Here is a 12,949-nt window from a genome sequence, read left to right as displayed (position 1 = left end):
TATAGTCCTATATTAAAGATAATTATAATGTAGTATATGTTTTTTTAGACAAATACATATAAGCAGACTATACTATATAATAAGCCATGCAGCTGAAAGTGTGTGCAGAGAGCATTAAAAATGGAGAGCTAAATACAACATTGTCACTAGTGATGATTGTCTAACACCAACTTACGTTTTTTCTTTTCATTATTTTTTCATTTTCTATCTGCTGTCATACACACTCTTGTCCAGATAATCCATTATCTCTGAAACCACTGAAACAGAGGTACCTACTTAAGGGTTTCTACGGGGTTTACTGCTAACAACTTTCTTTATCTTTCACTGCATCCAATTCTAGGACAGAACAGACCAGCTGAATACATTAAAGAGGGAAAGATGAACATGGAGGAAAGGAGGTGGGAGCAGCTGCACGAATGAAAGAACATTGAGCCTAGCTTTAGGGGGTCATAACGCTTCTCGCTTTGCTGGTTCTAGTCAATCGGTTAAAGGTGGCTGTGTGTTGATTGACAGATTCGCACAATCAGAGAAAGCTTTAAGAACAGGCGCAAAGGAAGGAGGATAAATCCCATCACTTAGTGACATGGCTGCCATCTTAACCATCATGGATGTAGATGGACTGAGGATGAGACAATCTGCCCTTTCCCCCCTTTACATCCAATCTCCGGATGGACTTACGTGAGAGGTGTAAGGAGAAGCTGTGACTTTAAACATGGAACGGGTAAAAAAAAAAGCAATTCCTTTTTTTAATGCGAGTTATTATCTGCCGTACTGTAAATCAAATCCCTACCGTGTATTATAATGTATGAACAAGAGCGTATGATCCGTGTAGGGAGTTGATTGAATCCATGCCGCTAAGACGGATGGAGACCTTGGATCGCCCTACGGTCGGATATGAGTTTCTAAAGTCTAAATCACGGTTAAGCTCCAGATGCTCACAAGGTAACCGGGTCAATCATATATCCCAGTAATATGTTTATTTCCTCAATCATCTTTGCTTCACCTAGCCACACCTCCGCTGGCCTACAGCTGATTGTATCCCCACTAAACTTAACTTTTCATGGTGTTACCATTACAACGCAAACCGCATATTTAGTTTGGCCCAAAATGCCACAAGATTCTGGAAAAAGTCAGAAAAAAAAGCCCATGTAGGGCAACTGAATGGAATCACATTGACATTTACAGATACATTACATGAATTTCAATGGAAAAGCCACACAAAGGAAAAGCACCATAAGGACGGAAGGAGAAGCATTCCCATAGTCAAGAGGCTAAATCCAAACACCAACTCTACAATGCAAAATGTGGTTGTAGCATAATAACTTTTGAAAAGGTGTAAGGGATTTGAATACTTTTGTGAATGAACTGTAAGCGACAGCAGCTTTTACATACGTGTCATAAAGTCCATCCGAGGCCGGTAAAAGAGTCGGTCCAACTTTCGCGACCTCAGTGGGCTTGTAAACACCGATCAGGTGAATTACTTATTGACGGCACATTGGTTTCAAACTGTTTACAGGCCACAAGCAGCTATAGTGTACTTAATGAAAAACTTTTCCACTAGAGAGGCCCGATCAGTGAAACCCAGAGGAGACTAATTCTTCTCACACAGAGGACATTAGATCACAAGCTTTTAGTCACACTATAAACCCACAAATCCGGTCAAATCCAGCCGATTCCCTCGAGTTAGCATCCGCTGAGAAAGATTATACTACAGCTTCCCTGGGTGGAGGGGACAGCATATATATAAAAAAAAAAAACACATCAGCCAAAGTGACCTCTGATTGGATTAGTGTCTTCTGGTCTAGTAAGGCGCCTTCTCCAAAGTCTTTTTCATCTTTTTTTAATTTTCCTACATTTCCCCTCAGATGTACACAAACAATTCTCCTGCGACAAAACACCCGCTACTTTCACCTTATTTTCATTTTTTTTTTTTTCTGCACAGCATTATTCTCCAGCCTAGCCTTCTATCTACAGTGTAATTACTGATAACCCACAGGAACGCAGCGGCCCTGGATTTTAGATGCAGCGAGGAGACTGAGAGATTAAATTTAATCCAGCTATACTTTACAAAGGTGACCTTTCTGCAAGATGGTTTCATTTTTTTGTTGCCCAGTGATGCAACTGGATTAGAGAATTATTGAAGCAGATCGAGAAAATTGTCAGTAAAATCTCATTTAACCTATTTGTTTGTTTACTATTTTGTTTATTTTTAGGCCTTAAAGGCAAAAAGGAGCTCAGCTAAGCATCTTCCTGGTCCGCTTTGTAAATCAAAAGAAGCAGGTCAGATCAGGGAAAGAAATTGACTACCAACAGCGAGAGAAAGAGAAGCTCCCTCAGGGGATCTACCATCTGTCACTCCAAGTCATTTGCACCTGCTGCCGCGGTGGCATTTCCTGTCTAAGACAACCTTATGCTTGAAGTCAGACTAAAAGAGCAGTTTGTATGCCGAGCAAGCCCACGAGTTACTAATCTGATCGGCAACGTGTCCGCCTCCGCCCTTCACGTCGCTAACAATTAAGAAGTTAAGAGGTTGCGGTCTTTCCCTCTTCATACAGATGGGAACACTTCCCAGTTTGTACAACGCACACGAAGCTGCGTTATCTGCAGACACGCCGGCACACAGTCGTCATGTTATATCTCTAAGATGTGTTACTGCCGGTATCACCATAGCGACAAACAAAACAGGCTATGTTGCTGAGGTCTATTAAAGTTGCACCACTTAGAATAATCGCAATACACCATCGGTGGCGCACTCCGGCAGCAAACCCAGAGAGACTCGGAAAGCCCGAGACGAACAAAAACAAAAACCCACGGCTGAGACACTGACGGGATGGGAGGATTAAAACTCATATTGATTGAATAATTTTTGAGTCTTGTTTCCTCTGGAAAGAAAGCTGCAAAGGATATAAAATAAACAATTGTATTTCTTGTGCTTGTTTTACAGCACTTGGGTCAACTGTGCTGTTTTTGAAGTACTTCAAAATGAAGCTGGAATGGGATGGACAAAGCAAAAAGATTTTTGCTCTGGCGAGACAGTCGGTACAAATATAGACTTTCAGGTAAGGTTTAGTTTGAACAGGTTGAGAGCATAGAAATACTTTTACAAGAAGCAGCGACTGGCTAAGCTGACTGACTTCTTTCAAATATCTGTTAAATTGGGTCTCTGCAGTGGAAAGTCAGTCCTATGGTGAGACTTACCAATAAATTGCGTGTGCGGTGGTAAGGCTGAATGATCGGTAAGCCCAGGGGTGTCACCCACTCCACAGTGTGGCCACACTTGGAGATGAGCCTGGCACTTTCTGTCAGCCAGTCCTGCAACAGAACGACACCAGCAGTGGTGAAAAACAAACAAAAAAAATAAATAAAAATACTTTCAGTACCCGGCATCCGCTAAATATTTGCCATGCGCATATGGTCGTATCCATGCTTGCATGTGCGTGTTTGTGTATGTAGACGTGTTCAAACGACTGAGTTCACTGAGATAAAGCTTTCATGGTCTGCTGGATCAAAATTTAATAAATCGGACCCATAAATAGATCCTCTGGTACATTTTCAACCACAGAACACAGAAACTTCAGCCAGCTACTGCGTCAAGAAACGATCCTTGGCTTTCAGCCCTAAATCTGCTGCTCTGCTTTAAAGAGAGGCCAACAACTGTGGCGGCGTTGTTGTGGAACAGGTCAGAAGCTGTTGCTCGCTACAAAACCTGCAGCAATCATGTCTGCACAAGTGTCTGAAGCCATTTTCCCAAAAAGAAAGCTTTACTGCCTCACCACACAGACGCACGCAAACAGAAAGATTTGTGCTACAACAAAGAAATAGAATTTTACAATTGAAGCAACTCAAGTGTCTCTGCAAAATAAAGTATTTGAAGCAAAGACACTAAAGTAAAATTAAGTAAATTCATGGAGGCTAAAAGATAATGAATGTGAGAACTGGACACATGGTCAAAGCAGTATCAAACTCATTTTCATTTTGGCCCATGTAAAGATCACAAGTCATCTTCCTAACTTTTATGTGAGTGATATTAAACTCATAAATCTTGTACAGTATATAACAAAGTACATACTGTTGGTTGGCAACAAAAATGTTGGGAGTTTTTTTTTTTTGTTTTGTTTTTTTTTGTTCAAGGTTTGATGTAAAAATAAATAAAGGGGGAAAAAAACAACAACACATTTCAATATTTGACCCCCACATCACTGATCATAGACAATTTGATTGGCAAAACAACTAAATCCAAAACATGAAATTGTTATTTTCACTCACCATCTTCATTTTTATGAAACATTACCTAAATCAATTGAGTTTTTGAATATGAAGGTACCGATGCTAGGATTTAAATTTAGGATCAATTTTAAAATTAATGTTGAGTTAGTTTTTTTGTCATAGTTTTAAACATATTTCACAATGAAAATTGACACATATTAAACAGCAAATGTAAGATCTGACAAGGTCTGATAAGGCGACTGATAAGTAGCAACCAGCTCCCAACAAAGAGGTAACAGTGTTTGCAGTATTTATAGCAGTTCACAATATAAGTGCTGATTAAGTCCTTCAAACTTCAAACAAGCATAAATTTAAGATGAATGCATGTTTTGTTTAACTGCAAGGCGGACGGTGGGTTTATTTGGAAACGTTTCTCTTTTGTCTTTTTCAGTGAGGGAAAACAGACGGAGGCACAATGTCTAACAATTGTTAGACTATTAGAGTAAAACACCAGCTAAATGTTTGCATGGTTGAAACTGGCTCACCTGAATCTCTCTGGTTCCCGTAAACATCTCCTTTAGGCCACTGAACACCAGGCGCGTAAGGTAATGAGACGCGTCCCATACATGGTCCTGAAACGCAAGACAATAACATCCTTTTATTCACGCTATATCTAAATAATTCATGAAATTATTATTATTATTTTTTTTTTTGTTTGGCTCTTAGTTACTATTATTGTTGAACTTAATGTAGCAAATCCAAAGTGTAATGGAAATAATGGATATAAATTGCAGGACATTGGACTGCATTTATCCTCATATTACAGGAACATGATCTCCACAGTAGGTGCTACCTCCTGCTCAAAGCACATCCCCACCGTAATCAGTCACAATTATAGGCCCACCCAATTCCCTGCTAAAACCAATACAGGATATTAAGCAGAAGTCATTTAGAGCACTGCTGTGAGGTTTATGTGCCGGGAGGCGTTCTGCTGATGCCCTCTATGTGAAATGCGTCATTTCCTTCAAGTATTTTTAAGATTAAGTTAACTGTAGGACAGATAATAAGCACTGAATGTTCTACAGACATCCATTCGTGTAATTATTCACATGAAGTCCTTTTATGTCCAAAGAATAGAGGTCCTGAACTAAAATAAAAACAGATTTAACGTAAATATATAGACACAATATCAAGCGGATGAAAATCTTAAACAGCTGAAGTGCATAAATGTGGAAAACAACGCGTCCGACTCGTTTTGCCAAGATTTGATTTCTTCATTTCTGGCCTCGAAACTGCCCTGGATCAGTAAACAACAGCCGCAACATGTTTGCACTCAGCAGACATTCGCTGCACTGTTCAGATTATGACGGGAGAGTCACTCTGCATAACCAGGTGAAAATGCTTTTTCCATGTCAGAATGAACGAACGGAAAAACCTGGAAACAAATGTTTTTTTGATGCATTTCCATATTTTCCAGACAACACAGAAACATCAGAAATTTAAAGCAATCAAAAAAAAAAACTATTGCTACTTATAGGGCCTGAGTAAAACAAGATCATTTGCTTGTTCTCTTTGTTTAATTTGTTGAACATGAACCATATGTAGGAGTATTAATCTCAAACGGAAAATATGCTTTATAACAGATGAATTCATTGCAAAGCCTCAAATTAATTAAATTGATTTAATTAAATTGAGTCCCACAACTAATTTTCAGGTCAGATCACAATAACAAAAACGATTCAAGGTGCAATAATGCTTCCTGTGCAAGTAAGAAAACCTGGGAGGAAAAAGGAGGAAACCCTCATCGTGACATCACATTGATTAAAGGCTAAAAATACAAGTGTGTTCGCTGTACACACTGCTGTACCTTGGGAAACTCATCAATCTCCTTTAGCCTCTTCTCGATCTGCAGGCGCCCTCCGTAACGAGTGACTCCGTACACCACAGTCATCACCGTCTGTTTGACCACCTTCCTGCTGATGAAGCCCTCCAGAACCTGGGCGATCTTCAGGCCTTTTGCAGCATCCCGAGTTCGCAGCTCTTCGACCTGAAGCACATTTTTTGGGAGATAGAAAAATGTCTTCTGTATCAGTCAAGCTATTAAAGGGAATTTGAGAATATAGTGCATTGCTAAAGCTGAGATATGTTAACCCTTTGTCTTACTACAAACTCAAGCTTCAATGGAGTTAATTGGGATTTTATAAAAGGGACATAGTGGATGCATAAGATGCATCTTAATCCCCGGATAATCCACATATTTGCACATCTACATTGCAAGAGAACACTAGGTAATATTTAAAGAGATCACACTAAAATCCTGCTCAATGTCTCACGTTTTTGTTTATGCTTGGGAACTAGTCAACTCTAAAATATTTCATATATTCAAAATATTTCACAAACACATCTTACCATCTGAGATGCATAGCACTGAAAAATTCATTAATGGATTTAGAACCTCATGCGTAAAACTGCTACATCCTAAGTCCACAAAGTAATACTATAGCAGATCCTTCCTTCCAGCTGCTGTAAAACTATAACCATCACTGCTCCAAACTCAAGAAGTTTATATTCCTATTATTTTTTGCACATCCTCATTGTTTTTTTTTTCACTTCTTGTATGTAGTATATTATTTTTCAATGCACACATATATAAGAATATTTAGTTTTTTCTTCAAATTATCAAATTCAGTTTCACTTTTTTAAATCTTGGTATGCTGTTTTTAATAATTGTACAGTACATTTCTCCTATGTTGTAAATTTGTCCTTACTGCACAGTCTAATTCTTATTTTTATGTACTTTTTTAAATTTGTATGAATATGCATGCTTCTACTTAGCTTTAACTTGCTGCTGGTACATCTGAATTTCCCCACGTTAAATAATATTTTTATTCTATTCCATTTGGGACATACAGCTCTCACTGTATGTCCCAAATTACGTGGTTATTACCTTATGAATAAGAAAGATTTTTATTTATTTATTTCAGTGTGGTCGTTTACTGTTTCAACGCTTGATGTCATAAACAGTATAATCGAATAATAACTGCAAAGCCCAGATGAAGACAAAGCCCACCAAAGCAGAGTTCTGCAGCAATCTCAAATTTATAGCGTTCAGTGTGAAGTTACAGTCACTGCCCTTAGAGGAGCAGAGGCTTGTCCTTGGTTCAGTTCAAATCCTGTTGTTCTGAAATGCCAGAAAGTCACAACTGGGACCAATTTAAGTGTTTCTGCAACCTGGGTGCTTTCATGCATGCACACACATAAACTTTAAAAGAATAACAAAGTGTCTTCTCTCTCCCCTCGACTTTGATGCAGAGCAAGAGGAACTAAACACTTTTAAATGCAAGACCTAAACTTAGAAACTTAAAAATATTCTCCATGCTCAGCTTGTCACTCACTTTGGGACTTAGTGAGTCATCTGAATAATAACCACTGAGCAACTGCAGCGTGCCTCGTAAAATCCCGTCTCCTGTTGTGTAACGTCAGGTTTTTGCAGAGTACAGGCTGGAACTAAATGCTGGCAAATTGCACAAAAAGCCCACCACTGCTCACCTGCTGGGCTACGCCGCTGTACACATCCTGGGGCACCTCGCAGGGCATGAGGTTGACTGAAGTCGCACCGATAACGTCTCTGCCAAGAGCTGCGTAGTGCTGGAGGCCGTTGCAGGAGCCGTCCTGAAAAAGAAAAAGTGAAGGACTGAGTATTCATTCCTTCACTCACTCATTCAACCTTTATTTATAGTGAAGACAAATAATAATATTAAACAGTTTCACAGTCTGTAGTCACATGCATTTTTAACCCTGTTTATGCCTCAAGCAATAACCAACACGACAACACCAAGTAGAGCTGTCAAAATAAAATGACAGGAAGATTTGCTAAAGATAATATTTCCTCCTTTGAGACACCTGTTAGAATGTCTACAAGTAATTTTAAAAGTTTTTTTTTTCTTTTTTCTCAGTACCTGGTGAACAGGAAAGTGAGAGACAAACTTAGTTGGATCCGGTGACCGGACTGCGTTGGCGATCTCCATGCAGCAGGCCAGTGCCTGCCATGGCTCATCGGCCTCCATCCACCATTTTTTGCCCTAAAAAGAGACAAAAAAAGGCACACACATAACAGATTGCTTTGATAAACATATGCAGAAAATACTGGTTACTGTTTGTTGTACAATTAGAGTATTTAGTCTTTTTAAAAACATCTCTATCAGCAGGGTTTCTGCATGTTTCACCAACTCATACTTAAGACCACTATGAAAGAAATGTAAGACCTATATCTCAGAAGAGACGTATGAACTTTGTCCAGCCAAGTGGCAATAACGTTGCCAGTTGAGACCCATAATAGACCCCAAAGGTCAACTTTTGGGTCTACCCCACAACAGTGTGGTAGACCCAAAACTCTTGCTAGCTCGCTAGCAGTGAGTTAGCAGTAGCCTCAAACATTTTGAGTCAAAAAACTTAATGAAGATGTCCGAGTGACTCAGGCTTTTGCATGACAGAAAAGTCCCACAAGAAAAAGAATAGATAAAATATATGAGACTAAATAGTCCTGTCAAGACTAAGACATGTGATTAACTTATTAAAGACCAGCTTTTGTTTTTCAAATGAATATAAGATATTTGAAAGACTTAAATTCATTTAAAAAGTAAGTTGGCCTTCAATATGTTAATTACAGGTCTTAAATGTTGTCTTTCCGTTGCTGTTTGATTTTGTGTATTATGTATCTAATACTAAGACAATTTAAAGACTTACTTTTAGATGGATTAATTTAAAACTTTTTGAAGATGCGCGGACACCCTCTACCGAGCCAATTATAATTTAACACACTTTCGATCAAACAATGAAGGCGATCAAAACAATGAAGGTGAACTAACGTTCAGAGGGTCATCTGCAGAGTCCAGGATGTCCTCCATGATGCTGTCGGCGTATTCCAGACGTCCCTGCAGTGAGCTCCTCTTCTTCAGCCCCGTCAAGTTGACCAAGTGAATCTTCAGCCAGTCCAAACCCTTGGGACCAAGAGGCTTCCCCTCAGCGAACACGAGCGTCGCCCGAGTCACATCACTCCCCAAGTGATTGAAATACGGGGGACATGGGTAGGTGCGGCCCCTGAAGTCCATGTTGTGGGGAAACCAGAACAGCTTGTCCCGCATGTGGTGGGCAATGGAGAGTTTATAAAGAGCGTCCATTCGCAGGCTGTGCATCTCGCTGCACTTCTTCTTGGCATTGATCACCTCTCGTTTCATGTGTGCCTTCTCGCTGGCTGTGTAGTCGGGGTCTTGAGGGTTGAAGTGGGGTATTTTAGGGGCTTCTGACAGAGGCGGAGGGATGTCCAGCTTATCGCTGCCCCGGTCGTTAAAGATCGAGATGATTATGTCCAGAATTGGCTTGTTGACCCTCCAGGCGCAATTACTCAACTGGTTGAGCGAGTCAAAAACCGGGTGGAGATTCGGACACTTCTCCAGCAGTTCCTCGTGCTGCGTGGCCCCGTGCGTGGCGCGCATCAGCTTGGCCGGGGTGAGCAGGTAGGCGCCGAACTTCTCCGATGTCCACGGCACCGGAGGGCACAGCATCGGCATCACTGACGAGTCAAAGGTCAGCGTGGTCTCCATGGCTTCCTGCTGCATCTGTGTCAAGATGGGGTGTGGCTTGATGAAGCCAACCTGAAGGGAAAACCATGTGAAATGCAAGTGGAGTCTGAACTGATATGTAGGAATATTTGAGTTGCTCATAGAAAGAAAAATAAATAAATAAAAATCAGTAAAATAAAAAAAGCATTTTAAAAAAGAGCTTGAGGCTTAATTGCTTCTCAAAAGTTTAGCAAATTGTTGTTGCCACCAATTGGTTTTTCTTTTACACATCTATCCAGTCCTGGGAAATACCTACAGTTCTATCAGACTTTCCAAGAATGCATAACGCCATATTTTTAAATTATTTTACTCATATAAATATTCCCTTAAAGTTTAATGTAAAATATCTGTCAGAAGTCGTTGCTAGAGCAGATGGCTCGAGTAGGTTTGCTGTTATGCATATTGGGTCTGACTTTACTTAACATGCGTGAAGCAGTGAATAAAAAGAGCTTCATTTGTTGACTGTAACCTGACAGAAACACCTCAGCGTCACTCCAATGACTCAAACCTTCACGCTGTGCAGTAAAATCATTAGGATCCCCCCTGATGGGTTAATCACTGTGGAGAAAAGGGTCTGAATCTACAAGAATAGAAAATTACACAAGAATTAAACTTGACTAGAGTATGTCTCACTGTCAAAGCGCATCAAGCTCAGCAACCCACACATCTGCCCGCTTCTCCGAGCGTGGTCACCTCAGCCTGCTGCAGGCTCCCACGGCAGTAAATCAGCGAGCCAATTAAGGGGACGCTGGAAAAAAAAAGGGATTAGGCCGGGCCCTATTCATCTTACTCATCTGCTACCACCACCATTCCCCACCAGGGGAAAGTGGTTTTTATAAATCACCCTCCTAGGAGCTTCATGCTGGATAGAAGGGCGCTCAAGTGTTCAAGGTAACAGGCTTTCTGAACAATCTTTGTGACAAAAGTGAAGGTCAAGTTCTTAAAGGTTGCTCTTTTTGTTTCTACTCCTTATTTCTTTGTTCATGAAAAGGTCAGCTGTACAGCTAGTTCACCGATAACTTTCTCAATTACTTAATGTAATTGTGTATAATTATCCCTAATTTAGGAGCTAATTTGACAAATTGGGAGGGCTAAAAATGGAACAGGTTTGTTCATTTGTTCTTTTATTCTTAATCCTCTGGAGAGCTTTTTCAGACAAGTTTTCAAAAACTTCTTTAACTTTTACTCTGAGTCACTAAAATAAGAATCCCAAACATCTGCACCTAAACAGTAGTGATTTTTTAAAAAGGTTCATGTGGCTCTATACCCTGCGCAGCATGTAAATGAGGGTGGCACAAACCCTTAAGAACCTACCTATACGTTTTTTTAATCAATTTCCAACAGATAACGACTAGCATAGCATGAATCAAGAAAGCTGTCAGCACACAAATTCAGATGTTTGACACTGTGAATGTATAAATCCAAACAGATTTCCTTTGTATTTCTCATTACCTATCACAACATAGTGACATCTATGAGTATCACAACATTTTATTTATTTATTTTTTTTATAAATGTTACATACTGCAGCTTGAAAAATCTATAAACCTAGGCAGATACTTCCACTGTCAGGTTACTGGCTCAGGGTCAGCTAGCACAGACCTGATCAGTTTTTGGCATCCTGCTAAAAAGTCGAGTGCGTGTCCAGCAGCTTTATGGTTACAGCTCGTTGCAGCGCCGCACTCCAAGACAGGTTGTGGTTCTCAGCATAATTTCAACATGATTCCTTTGGAAATCTAAAATCATCACAGTGGGTCAGTAAATGCTCTTAGTCTCTAAAAAAAATATATATATAAAATTTTCTTCATACTGCCGCATTTGCGGTATCCTCTAATAACGACAAACACAATTCCTAGTTTAACCACTAAGGGTGACCGATAACCGTTGGCGTCAGGCTGTGCACATTTCCACAGTCCCTTGGACGTTCATCTAAAGTTCTGTGTGGAAAACAACCAACATGTTTCGAATCCAGTGGTGTTCTGCTTTGTGTAAGACTGACTCATCCTCCACCCGCCCCCCCCAACCTCACAAATCAAAATGATGTTCTGCATTTTCTTTGGTTTTGAAAAGTTAAAATTGCATTACAAACATCAATGCTGTAACTGTCTTTAAATGCAGATTATGCAGAAAGTTTGCAGCTACAAGAAAGTTCTCTCTTTTTTTTGTGAAAAGAGTGGAGTTGATACTTTGTGAAGCTTGCCCAAGTAAATTTCAAGTAAGGTACAATTACATCAGAGAGGCTGCACATAACAAAGTGGGTCTGTACCTGTCTGGTGCTGCGGAAGGTATACATGTGGTAGAGGATGGGGATGAGCTTTTTGTCATAGGCGGGGTTCAGGATGTCACTGTTAATTTTAAGATTCTTCACCATTATGTCCACAATGAAGGTTCCCAGCTCCAGCATTAGAACATACGGCCAACTTGTCTCTGCGCCCTGTAGCGTGGGTCCTGAACTCTGCTCCATCTCCAGTTTGCACCACTGCTCCCTTGGAAGGACATTGCACACCTGAAGGAAAACACCAGAACCTTTTTGACACTTTTATTTAAGTAATCTGCATAAAGATTGCTAGCTTTGATGCACATCTACTAGCCTCAAAATTGGTGCATGGAAAAAATAAACATGCAAACTAATAACAGAGACAAGCAAGCAACACTTTTAGATGAGTTGCCTTGAAAAAAAATTATAATTGGCATTGTTTTAAACAACAAAGTTTGCATATAAATGACCTCAGATGGCAAAACAAGTACCTTAATAAACTTCCTCTCTTCCTAACAGGAGTTAAACAAGCATCCGGCTTGTTACAATTGTGATATTTTTAGCATCTTCCCAAGGGCGTATGAAGCCATCAAAACACAAAGTTAGGGACAAAGAGTGCAAACTCTCATTAAAGCAAGACAGTAAGTCAAATATTTCTCATTATCTATCACAAGATCAAGATGTAACAGAGCTGCTTGGTTTGCAAAGACAGAAAGATGCAAAACTTCATAACAATGTTAGATAAAAAAAAACAAAAAAACATCTTGTTTTTTCCAATCAGGGCTAAACTGAAATCCAGAGCACAAGCGCAGAGTGCAGTCCACAATGCAATGAAAACAAAGTGTTAAATATGACTAACAAAGCA

General features: G+C 39.9%; 1 protein-coding gene across 1 annotated transcript in view; it reads right to left on the bottom strand.

The window, feature by feature from the left end:
* Positions 1-12,333, bottom strand: part of LOC106937280 (RNA polymerase mitochondrial) — a gene marked incomplete at its 5' end in the record, with an annotated part of 35,914 nt that extends 23,581 nt beyond the window's left edge. Inside the window, 7 exons of the mRNA XM_015018706.1 lie at positions 3,199-3,312; positions 4,752-4,838; positions 6,074-6,253; positions 7,756-7,878; positions 8,166-8,288; positions 9,075-9,860; positions 12,094-12,333. Of these exons, the coding sequence (XP_014874192.1) occupies positions 3,199-3,312; positions 4,752-4,838; positions 6,074-6,253; positions 7,756-7,878; positions 8,166-8,288; positions 9,075-9,860; positions 12,094-12,333 (1,653 nt within the window). The remainder of the gene's footprint in view (positions 1-3,198; positions 3,313-4,751; positions 4,839-6,073; positions 6,254-7,755; positions 7,879-8,165; positions 8,289-9,074; positions 9,861-12,093) is intronic.
* Positions 12,334-12,949: the final 616 nt, after the last annotated feature.

The sequence above is a fragment of the Poecilia latipinna genome, unplaced genomic scaffold, assembly GCF_001443285.1.
Source record: "Poecilia latipinna isolate Pla-1442-1.1 unplaced genomic scaffold, P_latipinna-1.0 Scaffold2309, whole genome shotgun sequence".
Taxonomy (NCBI): Eukaryota; Metazoa; Chordata; class Actinopteri; order Cyprinodontiformes; family Poeciliidae; genus Poecilia; species Poecilia latipinna.
Note: the sequence above shows the minus strand (reverse complement) of the source record. Positions and strands in the feature narration are given on the sequence as shown.